The sequence below is a fragment of the Mustela erminea genome, chromosome 5 (assembly GCF_009829155.1).
Source record: "Mustela erminea isolate mMusErm1 chromosome 5, mMusErm1.Pri, whole genome shotgun sequence".
In the NCBI taxonomy this organism is placed as follows: domain Eukaryota; kingdom Metazoa; phylum Chordata; class Mammalia; order Carnivora; family Mustelidae; genus Mustela; species Mustela erminea.
Window position 1 is genome coordinate 75621676 of NC_045618.1, and position 23394 is coordinate 75645069.

Sequence of the window (23394 nt, forward strand, 5' to 3'; positions counted from 1 at the left end):
TTTTGCTGCTCAGAGAGAATGCCAGCCTACTTGTTTCCAACATGTCTCTCCAAAAGGCAGTTTAGATCCTTCTCTCCCACTGTAGGTGCCAGGGAAGGGAGGTGGTCCAACCCCACTCCAGGGGGCTTCCAAAGGGTTTTGGTCAATAGTTGCACCCTAGGGTTGGGGGGTGGGTCAAACACTCAAGGTTGTCCTGGTGCTAAGCAGCCCTATCTCGAGAGCTGCTGAGCTGGTCGCATTGTGACCCACTGGCCAGCCTTCTCTGACCCAGCAGCACCAGAAATGCCCCATGCATCCCTGGGACAGACTGTGAGTCCACACTCCTTGGCCTGGCATGAACTCACAAATGGACAGAACAGTTTCCTTAAAAACAGTTCATTAAAAAATAGTTTATTAGCATCTGTGCTGCCCTGTGCAAGTAAAGAATGGCTTCTTCCCCAGATGCCCCAGCCTCCCCTCCTGGGCCTCTGGGGAGCAGCTCTGCAGTAGGCCCCTGACTTGAGGCAATGTCCTTGCTCATCTGACTCCAGTCCCATCACTCCTGGCCAGGGGCTAAGCCCCGCCCCGAGATGCCATAGGGATGGTCTCCCCTGAGTGACTGTCACCTCCAGCATCTGCGAAGACGCTCCCACCCCTAGGGGCCGGAGCCACGTCCACTTGGATGACACCGTGCACCTGGGAGAGCTGTGGGCTGTCCAAGCTGGCGATGAGCTGGCGGGGGCCTGGTCGCACAGGCACGAACTTCTGGTGCAATGTCACTGTCTCATTGCCCCCAATGTCCCTGTGGACAGAGACAGGGTCATTGATGATGTGGCAGCCAGGAAGGAAGGAGCAGGAATTAGAGCCCAGGAAGTAGATCCCTTCAGGCATTTCTGGGCTCAGCTGGAACCCCTACACCCATGGCCAGGACAAAGCCTGAGCCCCAAGACCTCCTGGCCTTTGCCTCTACATAGTCAAGTCAGTGGCCTCCCAGCTGCCTAAGCTGGGAATCTTCTGGTCCTCCCAAGACTCCTCCCTCTGCACTCCCACAAAGACCTGTACAGAAATAGCTATCTTGTCTCCCCTACCTCTCCACCACCAGTGCTCCGTCCCTAACCATAACCATCCATACCTATCTCATCTGGAGTTTCCAGGACTGAGGAAAGTTAAACCCAGACTTTGGGGGTGCCCAGGTGGCTTAGTCAGTTAAGCATCTGCCTTTGGTTCAGGTCATGTTCCTGGTGTCCTGGGATCAAGCTGCAGATCTTGCCTTGTTCTCCACCCTCCTGCTCAGCAGGGAGTCTGCTTCTCCCTCTTCTTCTGCCCCGCCCCCTGCTTGTGTGTGTGTGTGGGCACACACTCTCTCTCAAATAAATAAAATTTTTTTTTCAAATAAATAAAATCTTTTAAAAAAATGAGATTTGGGGGCTTAGTACAGTACTGCCAAATAATTTCAGTTTTGCCAAGAAAGGAAGTGGAAGAAAATTATCTCAAAACATTGGACGGATGCTATCTCAGAGAAAAAGGAAAGTTCTTCCCAAGAACAGACAACTGGTATCTTTTAAAGTGACACACACTTGTGTGTGTGTGTGCATGTGTGTGTGTGTGAGAAAGAGAGAGAGACATACACGTGTGGGTATGCACACACTTACTAGTGTCTTGATTTTCTCCCTTCCTCATGGATATCTAGCTATTTAGTCCCAGGACATCCCTCTGGAAGTCACAATTTCACCAGCCTTCTAACTGGCCTTCTTGCTGCCTAGGTCCTATCTTACTTTTCCACTCTGGTCTCTGTTAACTCAGAGGTGAGCTGAACCCTTTGAGGGCTGGGCTTCCTCAGCACTTACGGGATGAAACTGAAGCTCCCTAACCCGACACACAGGCTCCCTCTGACTCAGCCCTGCCTGCACGGCCTCATCATCCCCCACCATTCCACCATTCCTCCTGCCCACCAGCCCTGACAGTCAGCTCCTTCCCCTCCCTGAACTCATGCTGTTTTCACGCTCTGCTCCTGGGCTGGCTCCAGGCCCTGCTCATACCACACTCTCAGTGAAGGCTCCCTTGAGCACCTCCTGCCCTCAGGGAAATAAGCCTTGTCCTGCTCTGAGCTCCCCCAGCAGCCCAGGTGTGCGCTTTACACACTGCACATGACTGCATCCCCATCCTGCTGGTACATGCCTCTTAGCATCTGTCCTTTCCTGCCTCTGCCTGAACCCTTGCTTCTGGCCCCCTAGTCAAACTAAGCCTGCCCTGGGGATCTCTTCTCTGGCCCAACTCTGGGCAGACACCTCAGTCCTCCCAGGGAACGAGCCGGTACCCCAACTTCAAAGATGCGCTCTCTTTGGGACAAATCATTTAGCTTGGAGCCTGCTTCCAAAGGGCTTCCCTGGATCACTCTGTACTCTTTCTGCTACCGCTGTTAGCTGTGTGGTTTATGATAAGTCATTAAACTTCTCTGATTCTCACTTTCTGGTCTGCAAAATGGGAGTGAAATGCAAAATAAGGGGGTGTGATCAAACAGTCTTGTAGGTGCCTCTAAGCTCCACGAAGGAGGGAAGAAGTGGCAGGCATGTAGTATGTACAGTCCATCTGTTAAGTTAAAGACCAAATTTCTAGACTTCTTATCAAAATATATAATTAGACATGAAGTCTACAACATAACAGATAGGCTATACTGTGGCTGGCTACAAATTTGTATTTGTAACTTCTGCCGACTTTTCCACAGATACAAGAGTCAAGTTGTTTAGGCTCAGACCAGCCTTTAAAATTCCAGGTGTGCGGGGCGCCTGGGTGGCTCAGTGGGTTAAAGCCTCTGCCTTTAGCTCAGGTCATGATCTCAGGGTCCTGGGATCGAGCCCCGCATCAGGCTCTCTGCTCAGCAGGGAGCCTGCTTCCCCCTCTCTCTCTGCCTGCCTTTCTGCCTACTTGGATCTCTGTCTGTCAAATAAATAAATAAAATCTTTTAAAAAAATAAAAAATAAAATAAAATAAAATAAAATTCCAGGTGTGCCTGGGCAGCTCAGTCAGTTAAGCATCTGCCTTTGGCTCAGGTCATGACCCCAGGGTCCTGGGATCGAGCCAGTAGGGACCCTGCTTCTCCCTCTCCTGCTCCCCCTACTTGTGCTCTCTCTCTGTCGAATAAATACAAATTTTTAAAAAACACTCTACTTAATTTACACTAGAACTGAACTGTACTATTTCAGAATACAGGCTTTATTTGTAACATATTTCTTAGGGGAAGCCGCTTTCCAGCTTCCAGCCAGCAACAGCAAGATCTCTTCCAGCCCTGACCTTGGTGTCAGCTGCGACCCTGCTACACCCACGTCTGTGAGTTTAAGTGGGGTACATCAGCTGCTACAGCTGGAATGTGCCTGAAACTGAGTGCAGGTAATGAAACCAACTCTCTGACAGGGACACCAGAAATGAGACATCCAAATGAGCACTGTCCTGCAATTACGTACTTGTTCAACCATGTTGCCAAGATTTGAAACATTTCTAAAAACTCCTCTCAGACTTCTCGTCTGAGCCACTGAAAACCACAGGTCCATCAAGTGCACCCAGTCTCTCTCTGTCTCGCCCCCCAACCCCCAGCCCCTGCCCCGGCATCCCATTCCTCCTTTACAGCCAAGCTTCATTTCTGATGGAAGAGGGCATCCCCACCCATCTTGTTCATCTGCCTTATTAATTAATCTTAGCTCTAAATAGCCTCAGGCTGTTTCCCCAAAGTCAAAACTGTCCCAGAAGGCCACCCTAAGGACATTCTAGAGACTATGATTCAGACTGTGGGGGAAATTCCCCAGAAGGGCTTGGAACAGACTTCCAGCCTCCCCTGGTGACTGGTTTGGCCCTGACAACAGCCATCTGGAGGAGTAAGTCTGGAATGTTTACTAAGTGGCCAGTCGCCCCGCTGGGAGGCACACCTTAGGCTTAATGGGGTTTCCATCCCACAGCCTTTGATGTGCCAATGAGAGCAGAGTAACACCCAACTTGGAATCTAATATATCTGAACCACCAGCCCAGGTACTTCCCCTCAGAATTCTCAATTGTTCTGTAGACCCCAGCCTGGGCTCGAAGTAGCGAGGAGCCAAAGAATGTCCAAGGAGAACCTACCTTAAGAAACCATCATCCAAACCTCTTGTTTGGGGGTGTGGGGCACAGACTGGGGCCTTTAAAGGCAGGGGTTGGGGGAGGCTCATACAAGCCTCACAGCTAAAGAGAGGAGATGGATCCCCCCATGCTCAGCACAGGGGTCCCCTCTTTACTCCCAGTTTGGGGGCAAGAATCTAAGGTCTGGTGGAGGTGCTGAGGGGAGTCCAGCTCTGGGAACCGCTCTCCATCATCTGTAGGTGAGAGATGTCTACACGGTGAGCTACCCGGGAGTCCCAAGCTGTACTCTCTAAGGTGACAGGGACCCACGTAGGGTGAATGGGGGAAAGCACTCTTCTGTGGCATATCACATCACCAAGGGTCAAGGCTGGGGCAAAGATCAGGATAGCAACTATTCAGCTTTGGCCTGTTGGCAAAAGTGAGCGGCCACCGCCGGGCAGAGCCTGCTGTGTGTCAGGAGAAGGAGTGGGCAGGGCAGGCAGGGACCCCCTGCTTCCCTCATCCCACTCCTCCACAGGGGCCACCCCTTTCCCTCAGGCACTCTTTGTCAAAAGAGGGAAACACCTGCCCCTGTCCTCAGAAGTCTGATCTTAAAGGTCAGCCTCTGGCCTTCTCTGCTTTCCCTCTGCGCTATTCTGGGGAGGGACATCGCAACGTGTGCACATCTATGTCAGAGATGACAGCACAGGCCCAGGGACACAAGCATTTTGTCACCACACTGGGTAAAGAGGCTCGCCTGGCCGGGGCTGAGGCCCAGGGAGACTGATGGGGGGCCTGAGGCACAGGGCCCTCATCTTGGGAACTGCTGCTCTGCCCTCATGATGCAAAGGCAGCAAGGGGGTTGTGAGCCTGCCTGTCAGGTGTGCCATCTGCCCCTTATGGCATGGCTGCCAGCTTCCCTGTGGTAAAGCGGGGCCAACAGTGGCCATAATCAAAATAAGAACAACCAACAGAGACTCACGCTGGGCCAAGGCCAAACTAAATGCTTTACGTGCCTATCTCACCTAGCTCTCTGAACCTCCCTCGGAACCCAGAGTGTTGTCATGCCCACTTTCCAGGTGAGAAAATAGGCTTCAAGGAGATAAGTCACCTGCTCCAGGGCACAGAGCCAGTGAGTGTTGGAGTTAGGACTTGAACCTAAGTCTTCAGGATCCCAAGGCTTTGCTTTTAATCATATGATGAGCTCGAATGTACCTTATAGGGTTTTTGTGGTCTGCGAATGAGATAACGACCCTGAAGTGCCCAGTGGGTTCCTGAGCGCTGGGCATGTGGCAGTGATGAGCTGCTAATGACTCCTAAGGGAAGTGCCGGCTCCCCAGGGAGACCGCGGGGAAGGACCAGCCTGGCACTAGGCACATGCCAGGTCTTCTTAACTGCTCCTGGTCCTGAACTGAGTCAGGAGACATTGCTGGCTGGCTCCAGACTGCTGTACTGGGTTCTGGCTGACTATTGTCCTGACCAAGAGAGAAAGCAGTGTGGGACCCATGGCAGAAAAGGGCAGGGTTGGGGAGAGGCCAGACTCACCCCACATTGAGGATCTTGGGTCTCTGTAGGCCAGAGCCCTCAAGCCGGAAGACGACGTTGGTGAGGGTGACAGGCAGGGGGTTCCTGAAGACAATCTGTACTTCGCACTCCTGGCCAACCACAGCTGCCCCCAATAACTAGGAGAAGAAGCAGCCCCCTCCACGTCAGAGAGCCCGGCCAGATACAGTGGAATCATCACTCCACCAGAAGGAAAACTCTGCATCAACATCTCCCCAAGTCCCACACTTCCACCCTGGGGAGAAACAGGGCTCCGCAAAAGCCAGAGAAGAAACTCCAATCAGGAATATGAGATCTGATTTTACCGACGAGGACACGGAGGCCCAAAGGCCCAAAGCCAGTCTCCGATCTCCTTCTCTTGGAGCTGCTCGCCAGGCCAGCCCTCTCCCAGCTTCTTGCCCTCGCCCCCTTCCCCTCCACCTTCTCCCAGCACCCCACCCCCACGCACACCCGGGGCACCCAGCAAGCCACACTCACTGTGAGGGAGAGGTCTGGGGTACGCAGACGGAAGGTATGCTGCTTGGCCAGCACCTGGCCACTCTCCTTGACGTGGCCCGAGACGTTGAGCAGCATGGAGCCCTGGTCTACAAGGTGGGGCCTGTATTCCTTGTAGGCCACAGGCATGGACACACGGTCCGCTGTGGAGAAGACGCAAGGTGTCACGGGGGCCTTCTTACCCAGACACGTCCTCCAGGGGGGTTCCTGGGCCCACAGCCCCAGGGTTCCCGGCCGCCCATGGGGCAGGGCTGGGGAAGGGGCTCTTACAGGCCCCTGGCGCCAGCACCACTTCCTTCTTGCTCTCCTTGAACACAGGCCCTGTGACCCCGGTGTAGAAGGTGACCGAGAGGTAAAGGTGCAGCTTCACGGTGCGGGGACTGCCGCCGCGATTGCTCAGCACCACGGAGACTGCCAGGTCCTGCCCCATCACTGCATCCTGGGCCTCCACCTGCATGGCCACATCCTCTGCCGAGTCGCGGCTGGAGTACACGTTGGGTTTGCTGCCATGTGCGGCTGCTGTCTCCACTGCCCTCCGCTCTGCTTCTGAGCCTGGGTGGGGGTGGGGGTCGAGGGTTGGGGTGAGGTTGTGGCTGCTGCTGGAGTGGGCAGGTGCTCAGTGGGAACCCCAGGGATGGGCCAGAGCCAAGCAGACCAGAGGACTGGTACCTTCTGGGTGTTTATACACGTGGGTGACATCATCCCGCATGTTGGATCCGATGGCCTTTGTGATGATGAGTGTGCCAATGGCCTTCTCCTCTACATACACGATCTTGAAGCTGCCATCGTCCTGTCGCTGCCAGTAAACTTTGTCACTGTTGACCTGTCAGAGGAAGGGAGTGGTGGGGGGCGATGAGCCAGGATGGAGCAAGCCTGAGGGTCTGAGGGTGGGCCTGACCCCCAGCTGCAGGGAGGGCTAGATCCAAAGGTCAGGAACTTCCTTGCACAGTCGAACTGGGAGACTTTCCAAGCTGAGCCAGACGAAGGCGGAGACGAGAAGCTGGGAGGCTCCGTGTAGTACATTTGGCATTAATAACAGTAATCCCTTACGCTCATCCACTGGCTTTATGACTTATAAAGCAGTTTCATACTCATTATTTCTTTTGATCCTGAGCACAGGAAGCACAGCAGCCATGATTATCACCCTTTCACAGTGGAGGAAACCTAGACTCTAGAACGAATGACTTGCCCAAGGTCACACAGCTACTCTGTCAGCGGTGAAGTCAGGACCAGAGAACCCAGACCCGATACCAGTGCTCTCGTCCCGCCAGACTGCCTCAGAAGGACCTGGAGCAGAGCCCTCACCTCGGCAAAAATGAAGGGTGTGTCATACTTCATGTAGACCAGGCCATTCTTGATGGACTCCACAGAGCAGGGCCCACAGCAGAAGATGCCTAGGGGAGCAGAACAAAAAGGGGGGGATCAAAGGAGGCTGAGGGAACCCTCTGATCCTCAGGAGAGGCCCACCCAACCGGGCCCATTGCCCACTGCCTCAGGGTCACCTGCCACCTGGTGAAACTCAGGGAAGGAACACAAAGAAGAGTTCGGTTCCATTTGGCCTCAGTCAACCAGGGCGAGGCCAAATGTGGGACAAGCCTGCCCTGACAACCAAATCCTTGGCACATCCTTCCTCCATTGGCTGAAGCTGGATGGTGGCTGTCTGTGACCCCAGAGGTTAGGACCCCCATCCTGCATCAAGACAAACCCAGAGCCCATTGTGGCTCTGCCTGCTGGCTGGGAAAAGAGCCACCCTTCCAGGAAGATCCAGAACAAACCCTCAGCTCTGGAGCCTGCAGTGTGTCCTCTCTTTGGGGAGATGGAAAGGGAGCTGGTGGGAAATAGAGTCTGTTCTCAGCATGCTCAGGGGAGATTTCTGGTGGAGATGGACTGACAAGGAAGAAGCTTGGCACGAGAGGACACAAAATAGGAAGTGAGGGCCATCCAACAGAGAAGAATCTTAGAGGGGTGCCTGGGTGGCTCAGTCTGTTAAGTGTCTGCCTTCAGCTCAGGTCATGACCCCAGGGTCCTGGGATCGAGCCCCACATCAGGTTCCCTGCTCAGCATGGAGTCTGTTTCTCCCTCTCCCTCTGCTGCTCCCCGGCTTGTGCTTTCTCTTCTCTCTCTCAAATAAATGAAATCTTAAAAAGAAAAGAAAAGAAAGACACAAAGAAAAGAATTTTAGAAAACACCAGCACTATGGTTTCCTTTAACAGATGAGGAAACAGGCCCAGGGAGGCCAAACAGATATCAGGGTCTGACAAGACAATCAGATCAGAGAAAGGAAGGAACAGATATTGACAGAAAAGCTGCTATGCTCCAGGCATGCTGCTAATCTCTCGAATGTATGATGACCTCATTGAATTCCCCCAACAACCCTATCTAGTATATATATATATATATATATATATATATATATATAATCCCCATATTATAGAAACATCAAAATGCAAAGGTGCAAGCAACTTGCCCAAGGTGACCTGAGAAGTGATCAAGCTAGAATCAAGCCTGGGTCTGTCTGGTCTCGGAACCCCTGCAGACTCTGCACCCCAATGCTCAGAGTGGGGACGGGAACTCAGCTCTCCCAGGGTCCTGGGCCAGGCTGTCCTGGTGGGCATCATTGGGTTGCAGGAGTCAGGGAGCACCATTCTTAGAGATGACTGAGAGGGAGGGATCTGGCCAGATAGAAGGAATGTAGGCTAGGCAAATGCCATCTGACATGGGGTGAAGAAGGGAGAGGTGGGGAAGAAGGCAACAAGATGGGGGAGGCCTGGCTGCCTAGCCCTGGAATGTTAAGGTAGGAAGGGAGGGCTGTTTGAGAACACAGTGTACAGCAGGTCTGGTTTTGGCAGAAATGTGTGTGCTGGGGAAAAGGAAATCAGTAGGTGAGGACATCAGTGATGGTCTCTGAGGTTTGGGTTATGAGGGTTATTTTCTTCTTCAAACCTGTCTGAACTCTGGTTTTACTCTGTACCATACATACACCTCAAAATGTGCAACAGAACAGACAAGAGGGGAACTTGGTGAAAGTGAGAATGTGTGAAGGGAGGAGTCAGGGATAGGAGAGGCTCTGCTGCTGACCTACTGCTCTGTGCCCTAGAGAAAGTCACTTGACCTCTCTGGGCCACCACTGCCATGTGTCCCACAAGAGCTTGAGGTGGTCTCCAACCCAGCTGATCTCCAGCATCAGCAGGGGAACTTTCAAACTTTCAAAAACATAGATTCTATCCCTGAGAAGTCTGATGGGTCAGATCTGGGCTGGGAGCTAGACATTTACTGAAGACAAAACAAAAACATCCCGAGAGAGAATTAGGGAACTTTTACATTTTGTGTTATTCAATTCTAGACTCCCCCACTCCACCTTCCAGGCATGTACTACTTATTATAATGACCTTTTTAACTTTAAATATATATATTTAAATAAAAGAGCCCTTCAATTAATTATCTCCGAGATGTATGAGTAAAAAAGCAAATGAGAAGAGTGGGTGTGTTTGCAAGGGAAACCTCTTACTGTACTCTCTTGAGTCTTTTGATTTGTGAGCCATCTGAATATATAAATCATAAGAAATCATAAACAAAGGAAATCTAAGCAAACAGATGGTTACACAGAAAGGCAACGATCGACTAAAGGCCAGGCGGCGAGTCTGTTGGTAAGCCCATTTAAAAAAACATGGGGATTAAAGGGCCTGGCCCTTTAAGGGCATGGCCCAGACTGGCCCTGACACTCGGGGTCTGTCACCCAGGCTGGGAGATGGGGATGGGGCCAAGGTGGGACACAGGGGCCAAGCAGGGCCCCGCCTCACCGCTGCTGGTCTCCTGGGGCGTAGCGTCCACCACCTGCCACCCATCAAAGCCCGACGGCAAATCTGGCCTCTTCATCCAGCAGTCGTTCCACACATGGAAGTTCCTGGATGGACATGAAGGGTGGGCTGGGTATAAGCAGCCTGTTCAGGGCCTCCCCACTGTCCCCTCAAAGTTCAGGTCGTGGTCACCATCCCTTGGCAGGAATAAGCAACCCAGGCCCAGCCCCAGCCTCACCAAACAGAATCGTGGTTCAGGTGCTCCAGGGGCTTCATGTTCTCATCAAAGTAGATGTCCATGGTGAGAGATGTGTCTGTGTCGTGTGCTGAGTTGAAGTTGGTGACAGTGCGGGTAGCCAGGCCCAGGCAACGCAGCACTGTGGAGGAGCCAGGGTTAGGGTTCAGGGCCCAGACAGGGTGGGGGTGGTGGGCAAGGTGAGGAACAACAGGGTGACAAGGGTCACTGGGGTTGCCAAATGGTGTCAGGGGTCTGGAGGTCTTGGCGCCAGGGAGTGTTGGGGGTCAAGGGAAGCCAGGCTACCTGCCTGACTTGTCCCTGCCTGGCTCTTCTCCCTCCTTTCCTCTAGGCCTCTCTAAGTAGTTAACACTAATTAATGATAATTAAGGCCAGCCTACCATCCATCCCCCCCACTTGTCCCTGCACTAGAGCCACCACTGGGTGGGGCTCTGGTTTCCCTCCCTCTTTCACATATGGCCCAGGCAGCTCCTGGCCCAGGCCCTCCACTACCTGTGGTGGTCACGCCGGCGAAGACCCAGCACTGGCCATAGGGGACGGAATAGCCAGTGCGTAGGTAGCTGAGTAGGATCTCCACGCTGCCCACCCAGGCTGAAGGGTTGGTGCCTCGAGAGTAATCACCAGACCAGTTTCCAATCAGGACCCCGTTGTCATCCAAGGAGTTTACCTGCCCAGGACAGAATGGAGTGGGTTTGCGTGGAGGGAGATGTCTGGGACCTTCCATGTAGTCCCCAGCCCTGCCCCTGCCCCCACCCCTTACCCATAAATGCCTTGGGATCTAGCCAACAGCCTGAGCCCTGCCCACCCCTCCCAAAATCAACAGGTCCCCCCCACAACCGCTGCCAGATCTGACACTGTAATGGGAATCCTGGGTGTGCCAAGTTTTGGGTTTGGCCCTACATTCCACAAGAGCTGGGACTGAAGCCAGGAAGAGTGGGGTGGGGCCAGGCAAGAAGGAAAGAGAGGTAGTAAGACCCCTCCCACAATATCCTTTGCAAGGGCAGGATAGGGCCGAGCTCCTGGAGAAATCGGAAAAGGCAGCAGCGTTGGACGGAGAGGGCAGGAAGCGGACACATAATAACACTCAGAAACATGAGGGTGCTCACCATGGCAGAGATGACCCGGGAGACACTGACAGGGTCCCCACGGCCTCCATATGGCATTCCCCGCCGGTCCAGGATATACAGGCAGGCATCCAGCACTCCATGATCAAACTGGAGGGAGGGAGGGCAGAGGTGACGCCTAGGTCACCCACTCCTTCACCCCACCCCACTGGCCTCTTTCTCCCCCAGGCACATGCGGCCATGGCCAGCCATACCTGTCCATAGTTCCAGGTCCGCTCACCAATCTGGGCTTCAGTTCCATAGTAGATTCTCCCAGACTCATTAAGCACATACTCTTGTCGCCAATCCTCATGGTCCACGTACACGATGTCCTCTGTGTCCCCAAAACACACATACCTGGTCCCCTCTGGCCCTCTCCCTGGGCCCCACCTGCCCCTGGGCCCATTCTGCAGAACTACTGTCCACAGAGGAGTGAGAACACTGCTAGCCTGACTTCTCTCCCAGGAAGGATAGAGGGAGCGTGACAGAGATGGTGGGAGGAAGGCAGCTGTAACCAGAGCTGTTCACCAGCAGAGGCAAGGCTGCATGACCTTGGGCTGTCACCTTTCCACGCTGGACCTCGGTCACCTCACCTGGACAACAGGAGGCTGGCTTCTCCTAGTGCCAGGGACCTAGTCTAGGATTCTAAGAAGGGAAACTCTGACTGGTCCTCCTTCCTGTCCATGCCCTGCTCCTGATTCCAGCAGGCTCACCTGGGCACCAGGGATTGAAGAGGATATAGATCTCATTGCTGGGGTCAAAGGGCAACTGGAACTCGCCAGCCTCGCAGCGTGTGCGGATGGTGAACTGAAACTTGCCGATGATGGCGTTGGGGGAGGTGTGGACCCGGAGGTTCAGATTCTGCCCACTGGCCTTGGTCACCTGGGCTTTCCAGCCTCCACTGCTCCCCTTGCCCACCGGGATGATCACGTGCGTGCCCTTCCCCACCTCGGGGTTGTTTCCTGGAGTAGAGGAAGCAGCAGTTAGCTGATGAGGCTTCTCTGAGGGGAGATAGAGCCTTAGATTTCTCCCAGCCCCACCCAGAATGTGTATGAGCCAGTATGCGTGTGTGTGTCCTTGAGTTGGGCCATCACCTTAGTCTGTGACAGTCTCTGAGAGCAGCTCTGTCCCCACCCGATGCTGGCCCACATGCCAGGGCAGAGCCCCAGTCCAACATCCCAAACCTGTTCCCCTGACACTCAACTCAGAGCTGGGTAGAAGAGACCAGGCCACCATCACCCTCTACCTGGCCTGTCTCAGTGGCTATGCTGGAGAAGCAGGGCTGCCCTGACTGGGTCCAGATGCCCTGAGCCCCTGTGGAAGGGCAGCCCAGATTCTAAAGGAACCCTGCCTACTCTGTGGGGCTGCAGCTTCCAGAGCCTGGAGCATCCCTGGTGGCAGTGGTGGGGGTACTTGGGAAATTAGAGGCTGGGGTGGGCAAGGCTGGGCTCTAATCAAAGGGTATGAGGAGTCGCCCGCCCCCGGCAGCAGCATAATCACCAGCCTGGGCAGTCAACGGCCACCAAGCAACGCGGTGAGGGAGGCACCTGCCCTGGGCCACGGGGACGGAGAAAGAGAGAGACAGAGCTGGACAGAGAGGAGGGAGAGAGCCAGCCACACCCTGGGGAAGGACAGCAGACACAGAAAGAAAGACACACAGAGGCAGCCACGATGAGGAAGAAGTTGAAAGAAGCACCTGAAGAGAAAGTATTTTGAGACAGATGCCCCTGGAGGCTCAAAGAGGCTGAGCTTAGGAAAATGGGACACCAGGACCCTCCCTGAAACATACTCCCATGCTTGCCCCTGGCTTACGTGGCAGAGGTGAGGAGTGGGGTGAGGGAGGAGCTTGAAGATGTCCCTCCGATCTTAATACCAGAGCTGGGAGGCCCTGCTAGCTAGCACCCCTGCACCCCCAACACTAGGGCTCTTGTCCTCCCGCTGCAGGCCCCACTGACCGATAAGCAGCTCCAGGGCGACATGATCAGAGGACTCATAGGGCCGAGAAAAGTGGAGGACCACGTGGAAAGGCTGTCCACGGCGTATAATCAGCTCATCGTACTCAAACTCGTCTGTGTGGTGCTCTCGGCGGTTCTGGTCTGACCGTGCACTCAGCAGATCCACACCGGTCACCACCAGCATGCCCTCTGCAAGGCCACGGCTCTGGGTCAGCGAAGCCCTGTGGGAAGCCCAGGCCTCCATCCTAGGCCTCCCAGGCCCCCATTAAGGCTTTTCAGCTCACAGAGAAAGTGGACAGGAGGGCCTCACCTCGGATAGTGCCATCTCCAGCGGCGTTCACATCACCGGTCCGGGAGCCAGGTCGGCGGGAACCTGAGCCCCGGGAGTCAGGTCTTCGACTTCCAGAGCGAGACCCTCGGCCTCCGTAGGGCTCATCTGTCCCATTTCGGCAGGAGCAGCAGGGACAGCAGCGAGCCCAGAAGGAACGGCCTCCTCGGCGAGACACTCTGTCTGGCTCTGGCTCTGGCTCCGGAGAAGGTGTGGTTGGGGGTTGCCAGGGGTTCCCACCCCAGCGGCCCACATCTGACCGAGGACCATCTGTCATGCCTGTGTGGAAGAGGCACGGAGGCTCCGATCACCCACTCAGACCTCCTGTACTTAGAATACCCCAGTCAACCCACACAGAAGTCCTCCGTCTGGAGAGCTCAGTCCCATCCAGCTGAGATGATCTGATCTTGCCCCAGAGACTCCCCCAAACCCAACCAGGGACCCTCCCCAAAGGCTGCTCAGATTCACCTAAAGAAAATACCCACGTTGCAGAGAAATCTTCTCCCTTTCACCTCCAGTGACACCCACCAAACCAGACGCCACGTTAAGAAACCTGCCCTCAAGAATTCATCCCAGAAAGGAGTGGACACTTGTCACAGCCTCAGGACCCAGTACACAGACCAACCCTGGGACCCGCTCCCTCCACCTGCCAGTTACTCAGTTTAGAGGTCCATGAGCCGCCTGCCTCTAGGACTCATTCTAAGCAGAGAACCCCCACCCCAGCAGAGGCTCACTGCAGAAGACAGGCAGTGAGCCGCAGGACTTGGGGTTCTTGGCATTCCCCACGTTGGGTCAAACACCCGCACAGAGCTGTGGGGGTGGCAGGGTGCTGCAGGTGCGGGAGCCCGCGGTCCCCAGGGCGCAGAGCCTCTGAGTAGGGCAGCCTGAGCCGGGCTGGCAGACTCTGGCTGGGCCGCGCCCCAGTCCGGCCTGACCCAGGTCCCCAGGCTCAGCACCGCAGTCCCCGATGGAGCCTCACCTGGCTGCGGTGTTGGCGACAGCAGCGCTGAGTGCCGCGGCCGGGCTAGGACAGGTCGGAACTGCTGGCACGGGGTGAGTGCAAGGTGTGGGGCGGGCGGGTATGTGGTTTATGAGGGGGGGAGGGCGGGGCCAAACTGTGGAGAAGGGGAAGCCTGATTGCTCCATTCCCCCCCCACACACACCCTGCAGAGGCCCAGCCTCCAGGGGCTGTCTCCAGAGGTAGGGGCAGGAAATGAGAGCTGGACTCATCCCCTTGTCTCCTTTCCCCTTTCCAGGAACTGTGGCAATGATATGATGCGGGGTGGGGCCGGGGTCTGCCAGGACTCAAAGCTGAGGTGAAAGTGGAAGGCTTTGGTGAGACTGCCCCACTGAGGGACGCCACTCCAGGCTAATTCCTGCCAAACTGGGGCAGAAGCGGCACCCTCTCCTGGGTGAGAGCCCGAGGGCAATGGGGCAAGGTGCCCCTTCCACCCTGGCGCCTATGCAGGGGACCCTGTTCCCAAGCTCAGGTGGCCTGCCTCTGCTCCACTCTCACAGGCCCCCTGCTGCCAGGATCTGATCTGGTATGGCCCAGGCCAGGCTCAGCCCTGTGAAACTGGCCCATGGGCCTGGTCCTGGTCCTGGTCCTGCCCAGGGAGGTCCCGGGCTCCTTAGCTGCAGACTGGTGACATCAGCAACCCGGCTCTCAGACTGGCTCCACCAGCCAACCCCTGACCTGCCGGCTCTACCAGATCCTCTGATCCCCCCACCCATCTGTCCTTCCTTCTTCCTCCAGCTGCTTCACAACCCCAGCATGAACGAACTGCCCCCAGCTTCCTGTGTCCCTACAAGTCTGAGATTGTGTTGGGGAGGGGAATGACAGATTATGGTCAGGGTAGGATTAACTCCTTGTTTTCTCCCCTCAGCCTGGGGGCTTGGTGAAGGCTTAGATCCTTGCTCTGCTGCTCGAGTGGGAATTGAGGCCCCCTCCCTAGAATGCAGAGTACCCTTTCTCTCACCGAGAAGGGTGGCCAGTCAGCTGGAGTCCAGGATTCTCCAGCCTGGAATTCTTCCCAGAAATCCTGACCAACCGGCTCCAGGCACCTGCCCTGTGTGTCTCCCAACTCCACCCTGGCACTGGAGGAACACCGGGGATGCCACTGAGAGAACCCTAAGGCCAAGTGGAGGTCAGGCATCTTTGCGGAGGCTCTCCTGAAAGTTCGGGAACGTTGGGGCCCTTTTCGTGAGGTCTCTTCCTTCCATCCTGCTGTTGTCCTAGCTCCGCCCATGTGCCCCCCGAAAGAAGACAGTGAAAATGGGGTTGGCAAGATGACACAAGGAAGCAAACTTGAGGAAGGGCCGAGTTTGGTGATGCATCAGGCAGGGAGGGGCCTCGGGGAGCAGGGACTGAGACTCTGGGACCTGGCAGGGAGCCCTCCACACCCACTTTGACCTTTGCCTGCCCAGTTCTCAAGCCCTAGACCTGGAAATACCTTCAACACTCTCTGGGGACACATAAGTAAAAATCAAAATTTCAGGCAAGTGTCAAGCAGGTCAGCCAAAGGGCTTTGTTGAGGGTTGCCACTAAGAACTTGTTGGGCAGAGGGGAAGTTTCTGAGCAGCCGGAAATGTGTGAGCACATGTGGGCCCCAGGAGATTCCCAAGGAGCCAGGGAAATGCCTTGTCACACTCTCTCCCTTTTGTTTCTCCTTCCCCACCTAGCCAGGTTTGACTCAGTGCCTGAGCCCCTGAGCCACTCCCCTCTCCTCCCTCCAGGAAGGCCAAGCACCTCAGGGCTTTAAAGTTAGGACAAAGGGTGTATCTGGGGGGGCTCTGTGGGAGCTGACACCCAGCTCAGTACCTTGGGAGCTGAGGCCAGGCTCTGCCCATCACTAGGTCCCAATGCGGAAGCAAGAACACGAGTCAGGAATCCCCAACCGAGGTGCAGAGACAATTCCCGCACGAGCCCAGCATACAGGGGAGCACCCTACCAGCAGCTTCCTCCTCAGTACAGTGGGCCCCACCTTCTCATCCCTGAGCACTTGGGAGGGCCAGCCCTAGCATATTCAAGGGCTCTTCAACTACAGGATGCTCCTCATGAGGACCGACACTGTTGTTGCAGAGGGTGGCACAGACACCCTCATTCCTCATGGGACCAGCCCTCTCGGCTGTAGTGAATGAGCCAGGGCATGGAGGGCCTCTGGAATGGGCAGGAGTCATGGGAGAAACTTTTATGAGTCCTTCTAGTTGGAGACTTGGAGCTGCTCTGCAGCCCAGCCCCGACCAGAACCTGAACCCAAACCCGATCCCTGCCCCAGCCCAGAGCAGAAGGTGAGCTCAGATTTTGCTGATTTGCCCCAGTACGAAGACTTCGGTTCCCCATGGTTAAGAAGCAGCAGAATTGAGATGAAAGCACAAGGGAAAGCTGATACAGCCTCACCCTCTCCCTTTCTTGTCCAGAATAGCTGGCAGGAGTAATAGCAGTAGTGGCACAGCGTAGCAGCCCGAGGGGGCCTCTCCATTGTTTATTCAGTCCCAATAAGTTAAAGAGCAAGTGAGGGGGGGAAGGATCTCTAGGTGAGGATGCTGTTAACGGAAGGCAACAGCTCAGCCAGGTGCTCAGAGGCGCCCACTGCTTGGCATAGCGGGTTGCCCTGCAGGTGGAGGAGGACCAGCTTGGGGCAGGAGACAAGAGGCTGGAGCACTGTTGGCTGCTGGAGGCCTTGGGCAGGAGAGTCAAGGAAAGCGTGGCCGGTTCTCCCAGACCCATGTGCTCCTGCATAACCATCCCCGTTTTCCCACCAGAACAGGGGCTGCTGCTTGGCAGTCTGGCTGCTAGGCATCTGGCACACGGCCCTGGACAGAGTAAGGCTCCAGACTGCAAACCCCTGCCCCCAGGGCCAGGCAGGAACCCAAGCGGTGGGTCGGATGTGGTGCCGGGACTAGCAGACTATAGCCAAGGAGAAAGTTAGCTCTGGTTCCAGGGGTACCCATATCTCCACTCGAAAATGCCCAAGGCGGGGCGCCTGGGTGGCTCAGTGGGTTAAAGCCTCTGCCTTCGGCTCAGGTCATGATCTCAGGGTCCTGGGATCCAGTCCCGCATCAGGCTCTCTGCTCCGCAGGGAGCCTGCTTCCTCCTCTCTCTCTTCCTGCCTCTCTGCCTAATTGTGATTTCTCTCTGTCAAATAAATAAAATATTAAAAAAAAGAAAAGAAAAGAAAAGAAAAGAAAATTCCCAAGGCTGGCTGAGTGGAAATGCAGGCCAAAGGCTGCTTTAACTTCCTTTTTTTTTTTTTTTTTAAAGTAGGCTCCACACCCAGCATGGGGCTTGAACTCACAACCCTGAGATTAAGAGTCATATACTCTACTGCAAAGCCAGCCAGGAGTCCCTAATCTCCCATTTTTAAGTAGAATCAGAATTCTAGGTTTTTTAAATACAAAACTTTCAGGTTTTTAAAATATCATGTGGTACCCAAGAACACCTGCAGGCTAGTGGTCTTTGAACTGTGGCTTGAGAGAGTCACTTCCGCCCCGCGAAATTACCAGTGCAGGGCAATGAGGCCTATATGGCCTCAGGCTATCCTCTCTCCTAGCCCGCAATGCCACAACTGGCCCCCCGACTCCCCACATACTTGCTGTGTGTCCCTTCCCAGTGTGGCACCTCACCCCACCCGCTGCCCAAAAGGCACCCAGGAGGAAGGATACGGTTGTTACACAGGGAGAGCTCCCGCAGCCGGGGCAGGTTGGCGACACCATCCAGGGACTCTATAGTATTATCATTGGCCTGCAGGACCTGGGGAGCAGAGAGGGCAGAGAAGTCGAGGCAGGGCAGCTGGCAGCATGGGACTGGGGCAATCAAGTAGGGAGGTTGGGTGATCAGCTTACAGTACAGGGAAGGCTTCTAGGGTCAGGCTAGGTGACAGAGGCAGAGAAGGCAAGGGGTCATCAGTAGGGGCTGGGAGGATCTGGACACCTCTTTGTGGGGTGCGCAGACCTCTGAGGGGGAAGGGAAAAGGGCCACCTGGGACAGTGACGGAGCAAATCTTTACCTCAAGGCAGCGCAGGGCAGCCAGGGCGGGGGGCAGGGCTCGTAGACGATTGTGTGACAGGTCCAGGTGAGTGACCAAGAGCAGCTGCTCCAGATGGCAGAGTACCGTCAGATCCTGAGGAGGGGTATATCCAGTGAGACTTGGGGGAGGGTCTGTAGCCATGGCTCATGAGGCACTTACCCTCTGTGCCCCACACAGGGCCTTGGGGACCCTGGCCGAGGACAGGAACAGAACATGTGACAAGCTTACCTTAAAACCCCAAGCAGTCCACATCAAGGACAAGGGATAGACAGGGAGTGCTGGGGTTGGGAGGCGGGTGGGTGGAGGGGCGTAGGCGGCTTGGAGTGGGGGGCAGGCACGGGGGGTGGAGGAGTGCGCTGGGGAAAGCACCGATACTGGCAGGAGTGGGCCTGATGAGTCTAGGGGATCAGTGTGGTGGCAGCAGAGGTGGGCGGCAGTGACGTGACGGAACTGCTGTGTTGGGAAGACTGACTGGGAAGGACCACAAAGACAGAAAACAGAGTCTGGGAAGTTTGTCAGACCTCTCTGGAAATGACCCAGGCCTTAGGCTTAGGGGCCTGTCCCAGAGAGAGAAGCATCGGAGTGAGCGGGTGTGGGTGAGGGCTCACTGTGGGGAGGAATGAAGATGTGACCTGCCCTGGGGAAGGGATGGCACAAGGTGGCCCTGGTGACTCAGGACTGGAGACTGGGTGACCAGAAAGATAGGGGCAAGTGACAGAAAGCAAGGCCAGAAAGAAGACTAGGTTGGAAGGAAGATGGAGTCAACCTTGGTTAGGTAGAACATCCGGAAAGGCACCTGCTGAGGCCAAAGCCAGGGGCACAGGGAGGCCAGAGCGTCTCCGCTCAAGTGCATGGAGTGGACACAGAAGCTGGCCAGGTCATGAGGAAGGAAGGGTGGGCCCGGGGAGGCGCCCAAAGCAGCCATACCTTATGACCCAGGTGCAGCACGCGCACCTCGGCGTACTCCATCTTGAGCACGCTGTTCTCCACCAGGAACTTGCTGCGCAGGTCGTCCAGGTATGCGGCCCGCATCGGGTCCACGGCCTGGCAAGGAGGGGGATGGCAAGGAAGGCCCATCAGCTGTCTTCCTGCTGCCCTCCGGGCCTCCCTGATCCCTGCTCCCACGGCCTGACTTGCCTTGAGGGTCTGGAAATACTGCAGTGTCTCCTTCTCATATAGTAGGGGGTCCAGTGCCCGCATCAGCAAAATGATGGTGAGCAGACACCCTAAGGAGAGGGTGAGGAAAAGGTCTGTCTCTCCTAGAGCCTTCTCTACTCCCATCTGGAGACCCTTCCTGCTCTCCCCGAGAGGCCCTCCTGGAAAAGGGCCTCCTCAGAAGAGCAGGATGTCAGGGAATGGGGCCTCACATTTATTCTCCGGCTCCAGCTCCTGCAACTCCTTACAGGACTCAAGTTCAGACTGGAGCACCGTGGACTTCTCCACCGACAGCTCACACCTGAGGATGCACAGGGCAGGGGAGGGGATGATGTCTACTCGGGGCGCCAGTTGTCCCCAGTATCTAGTGTAAGACCATCTGCCCAAGCCCAGCTTCCCACCCCAGGTGCCCAGAGTCCAGAGCCCCTCTCCTGGTCCGGGTGCTTCCCTGCCATCACCTGAAGAGCTGCTCATCAGTGGCTGAGTCCCGGCACCAGCCCTCCTGGCGGCCTGCGAACAAGAATGGGTAGTAGAAGGGGACCATCATGAGGGCAGGAGAGGGATGAAAGTGCTGCCTCGAGGGGGAGAGGTAGAGGCTGTGTCACCTTTTAAAAGCACACACTCCTTTTGGGCATCGCCTGCTGTCCAAATGACACGAAATGTATGCTGGGGCAACTGGTCATTGAGGGAGGCAGCGGGCAAGTCACAGAGCTGGAAGCACCGGGTTAAGGAAACGCTTGAGCCTCACCACTTCTCTGTCCCACTCCATCCCCGCCCCAGCCCCCTACTCTGTCCCACTGGTCCTGGGATACCCAGACGTGGCTGGGCCGGGTCCTGCCATCTGGGGTCCTCCACTCCACAGCCAGGGGTGACTCGTCCACCATGAGCAGCAAGGTCTCTGTCCCAGACCCCACCTGGCCCAGGGGACAAAGACAGACCCGTCAGCCCCAATGGCACGAGGCCCACATCCATGATGCTCTCCGGCAAAAGCTGCAGGACTCACTAGGATGGGCCGAGAGAAGGAGACAGTCAGACAGGCCTCATCTCGGCTCACATGCAGGCAGCGCAGGGCATCCTGAGGGTCAGCTGGGGGGAGACACACCCTCAGGTCTCCTTAAATCCTCTTCCATTCCTTCCAAGCCCAAAATGCCCAGCCTCTTTCCGCCCTGCTCACCTCGTCCCAGGAGCCAGCGGTGATAGAACCAGGCGCTCTGATCATTTGGGTCAGTGAAGAAGGCATTCTGTACCAGCTCCAGTTCTGCAAGGGGCCAAGGAGGCATGGGCTATGGCCAGGACCCTGGGGGGGCCCCTGGCCATCCCAGCATCCCACCTTCGCCCTGGAGTACCGCCACCTCTTGGTTCCATTCATCTGTTGGCCCTACACAATGGCTGCATCTTTCCCACTGGACACTCGAGTCCGCTGTAGCCAGGGGTTGACTCTTAGGTGCCCCCAAAGCCAGGCACAAAGTAAGGGCTCAATGAGCCCAAGGAGCAGGTTCAGGAACAGGGTTCGGTAACAGGGCTGGAAAGGCAACACCACAGAGTCTTGCCCAGCACCTCTGACCCTGCTGACCTTTGAGGAGCACATCCTCGGGGAGGCGTCCCTGGGATCCAGAGTCTGGCTGGGGGTGCAGCTGGGGCAAGAGACAGGAGCGGTAATGCCAGGAGGAGTAGTTGGAGAAGTTTCGGGTGATGAGGCTGTCGGTGAAGGCTAGCTCCTCTGCAGGGGGCACAGCTGCCTGTGTGGCCACAAAGCGCCGGTAGTCCCAGCAGTGAACTAAGGGAGGAGAGACAGCACATCTCAGAAGTAGGGCAAGGGGAGCCGCACAGCTAGAACCCCTGGAGTTTCCGTGGAAGCCCTCAGAAACACATATGTGTGCTGTATGGGGGATGCGTTTGGCTCCTTTACCCCTTTTGCCATCAGCTCTGTGGGCCTGTCCTAGCCATCCCTCCCAACCCTGGGCCTTACTGAGGCCCCAGGGACCCAGGGCGTGGGGCACAATCGGCAGGCAGGCACGTACAGTTCCGCTCATCGACCTCGAGGAAGCGGGCACATAACTCCAGTTCCCGGGCCCAGTTGGGCTCTGGCAGGCGGCTGAGCAGCCAGCAGCGGTGATGCCAGGTACCATAGGACTTGGGGTTCACCCGCAGGCAGCTTTCCAGGAAGCCCAGTTCTGTCTTCACCAGAGCTGCCAACTCCTCAGGGGACCTGTACTCAGAGGGAAATGGGACTCAGGGCCCTCCAACACGAAACCTCAGCTCAGCTCGCCCTTCACTTTCTACACCCAGCCCTCAGCTCCCCTCTACCTATGTCCCTGGCTGCCCCATTCTTCCTTTGCGCCTGGACTCAGGCAGGACAAGGCCAGGGCCAGCTTCCTGGGGCCCTGAACTCCTACGCACTTTTGGGCCTCCAGCTGCTGAAGCACCTCGCGACGACAGTTCCAGAGGGTGGCAAAGTCGGGGTTGGCTCCCAGAATCTGGCTTGTCAGTTCCAGCACTGATTCATCCAGCTCACCAGCCTGGCGCTTAGAAGATAGGTAGCAGGGTCAGATATCATTATCAGTCTCCCACTGCAAGGCTAAATAAGATAAGCAGAGCTACTGAAAATTCTGTAAACCCCACGCTACACAATAGGTACCATGCAGAGAGCTTCAGGGTTTACGGGTATCCTCTGGTTGAACGTTCACAACAACCTTATGCAGTAAGGCCCATTTTATGGAAGAGCAAACTGAAACTTAAAGGGATTCAGTAACTTGCCCAAGGTCACACAGCTTGTTAAGCGATGGAATGCAAATATGGATCCAAGCAATCTGACACTAAGGCCCAGCTGTTGGTCTCTGTGATATAGTAAGAGGGCCACCTGGAGAAGGGGCTACCTCTGAGGGCCCCACCTTCTGGAAGACCGTCTGGGTGGCTGACTGGTATAGCTTCAGCTTCTGCTCCCGCTCTAGCCTTTTGGCCTCCGCCTGCTCTTCTGATGTCTTCACCTTCAGGCGCCCGTGCTACAGGGATGGGGGAGTTGGAAGGGTGCAGGCTGCCTTGCAGGAGCAAACCCACCGAACTCCCCCAACTGCGGAGCCCCAGGTTTATAGATGGCAACGGAGGTAAAGCCACGAGGGCCAGGGGCATGCGGAGGTGAGGGGTCTCACCATGGTGCCAGCTCAGGGCTCAGGACAGGGGAGGGGGTCCAGTGGAAGACCGAGAAACCTGGGGAAAGAAGCGTCAATCACGGGAGCCCCGCCCCCAGTAGCCCCGCCCCCAGCGCGTCCCCGGAAGCCGCACGGGAGTCTTGGCGGAGACCCCCGGGACGTGAAAGGGTCTTGAGACAAGCGGCGCTAGTCCTAGAGAAGGCGCCCACCCAGACCGGGACTCGTACCCGTGTCGCCTCGCCCACAGCCGATCCTCTCCGGGGCCGGACCCAAGCCGGGGCACGTGAGAATGGAGACCACTCCGCGCCTGGAGACTACCGCTACCCGCCCACCCCACGGATCCCAGACACTCCCGCCCCCCCGCGGGCGGACCCACCTGCGCTGAGGGGAGGCGTGGGCACTGTGAGCTGCGGCTCCCGCCACCGAGCCCGGGCGCAGGGTAGAGCGGCGCCACGCTCCGTCTCGCCGAGACGCAGCGCCCTCTGCAGGCCTGGGGAG

General features: G+C 56.2%; 2 protein-coding genes across 8 annotated transcripts; both read right to left on the minus strand.

The window, feature by feature from the left end:
- Positions 1-17071, minus strand: TGM1 (transglutaminase 1). Of its 3 annotated transcripts, none has more exons than XM_032343928.1 (15): positions 16963-17071; positions 13545-13841; positions 13235-13423; positions 11993-12241; positions 11495-11613; positions 11283-11390; positions 10669-10843; positions 10159-10297; positions 9924-10027; positions 7429-7517; positions 6793-6946; positions 6394-6675; positions 6106-6266; positions 5611-5747; positions 1-781 (listed from the first exon to the last, which is right to left on the minus strand). In XM_032343928.1, the coding sequence occupies exons 1-15, from the start codon at positions 17042-17044 to the stop codon at positions 553-555; spliced, it is 2514 nt and encodes an 837-aa protein (XP_032199819.1). In that variant the 5' UTR covers positions 17045-17071; the 3' UTR covers positions 1-552. The 3 variants fall into 3 exon arrangements, with proteins under 3 accessions (XP_032199819.1, XP_032199821.1, XP_032199820.1); XM_032343930.1 differs by lacking the exon at positions 16963-17071 and adding an exon at positions 15542-16913; XM_032343929.1 differs by lacking the exon at positions 16963-17071 and adding an exon at positions 14542-16913.
- On the minus strand, positions 17015-23394 carry RABGGTA (Rab geranylgeranyltransferase subunit alpha). Of its 5 annotated transcripts, none has more exons than XM_032343933.1 (17): positions 23273-23388; positions 22897-22954; positions 22639-22749; positions 22148-22266; positions 21769-21956; positions 21321-21524; positions 20922-21005; positions 20751-20833; positions 20560-20661; positions 20353-20458; positions 20206-20257; positions 19960-20048; positions 19730-19818; positions 19520-19636; positions 18572-18685; positions 18228-18315; positions 17015-17244 (listed from the first exon to the last, which is right to left on the minus strand). In XM_032343933.1, the coding sequence occupies exons 2-17, from the start codon at positions 22897-22899 to the stop codon at positions 17096-17098; spliced, it is 1698 nt and encodes a 565-aa protein (XP_032199824.1). In that variant the 5' UTR covers positions 22900-22954; positions 23273-23388; the 3' UTR covers positions 17015-17095. The 5 variants fall into 5 exon arrangements, with proteins under 5 accessions (XP_032199824.1, XP_032199822.1, XP_032199823.1 ...); XM_032343931.1 differs by having other exon boundaries at positions 22148-22272; positions 23273-23387; XM_032343932.1 differs by lacking the exon at positions 23273-23388 and adding an exon at positions 23124-23266 and having other exon boundaries at positions 22148-22272.

Excerpts from the sequence above, each read along its gene's own strand:
- TGM1 (XM_032343928.1), bottom strand. The coding sequence starts at position 17,044 with ATGGAGAGGCCCCCTCGGGCTGCTACGCTGTGCCACTACTGCTATTAC. Across the intron at positions 10,844-11,282 it reads CCCGGGTCATCTCTGCCATG|GTAAACTCCTTGGATGACAA; the intron begins GTGAGCACCCTC and ends TGTCCTGGGCAG. Across the intron at positions 7,518-9,923 it reads GCCCCAGGAGACCAGCAGCG|GCATCTTCTGCTGTGGGCCC; the intron begins GTGAGGCGGGGC and ends CTGCTCCCCTAG.
- RABGGTA (XM_032343931.1), bottom strand. Across the intron at positions 20,834-20,921 it reads CCGCTGGCTCCTGGGACGAG|CTGACCCTCAGGATGCCCTG; the intron begins GTGAGCAGGGCG and ends GTCTCCCCCCAG. Across the intron at positions 19,819-19,959 it reads GCTGGAGCCGGAGAATAAAT|GGTGTCTGCTCACCATCATT; the intron begins GTGAGGCCCCAT and ends CCCTCTCCTTAG.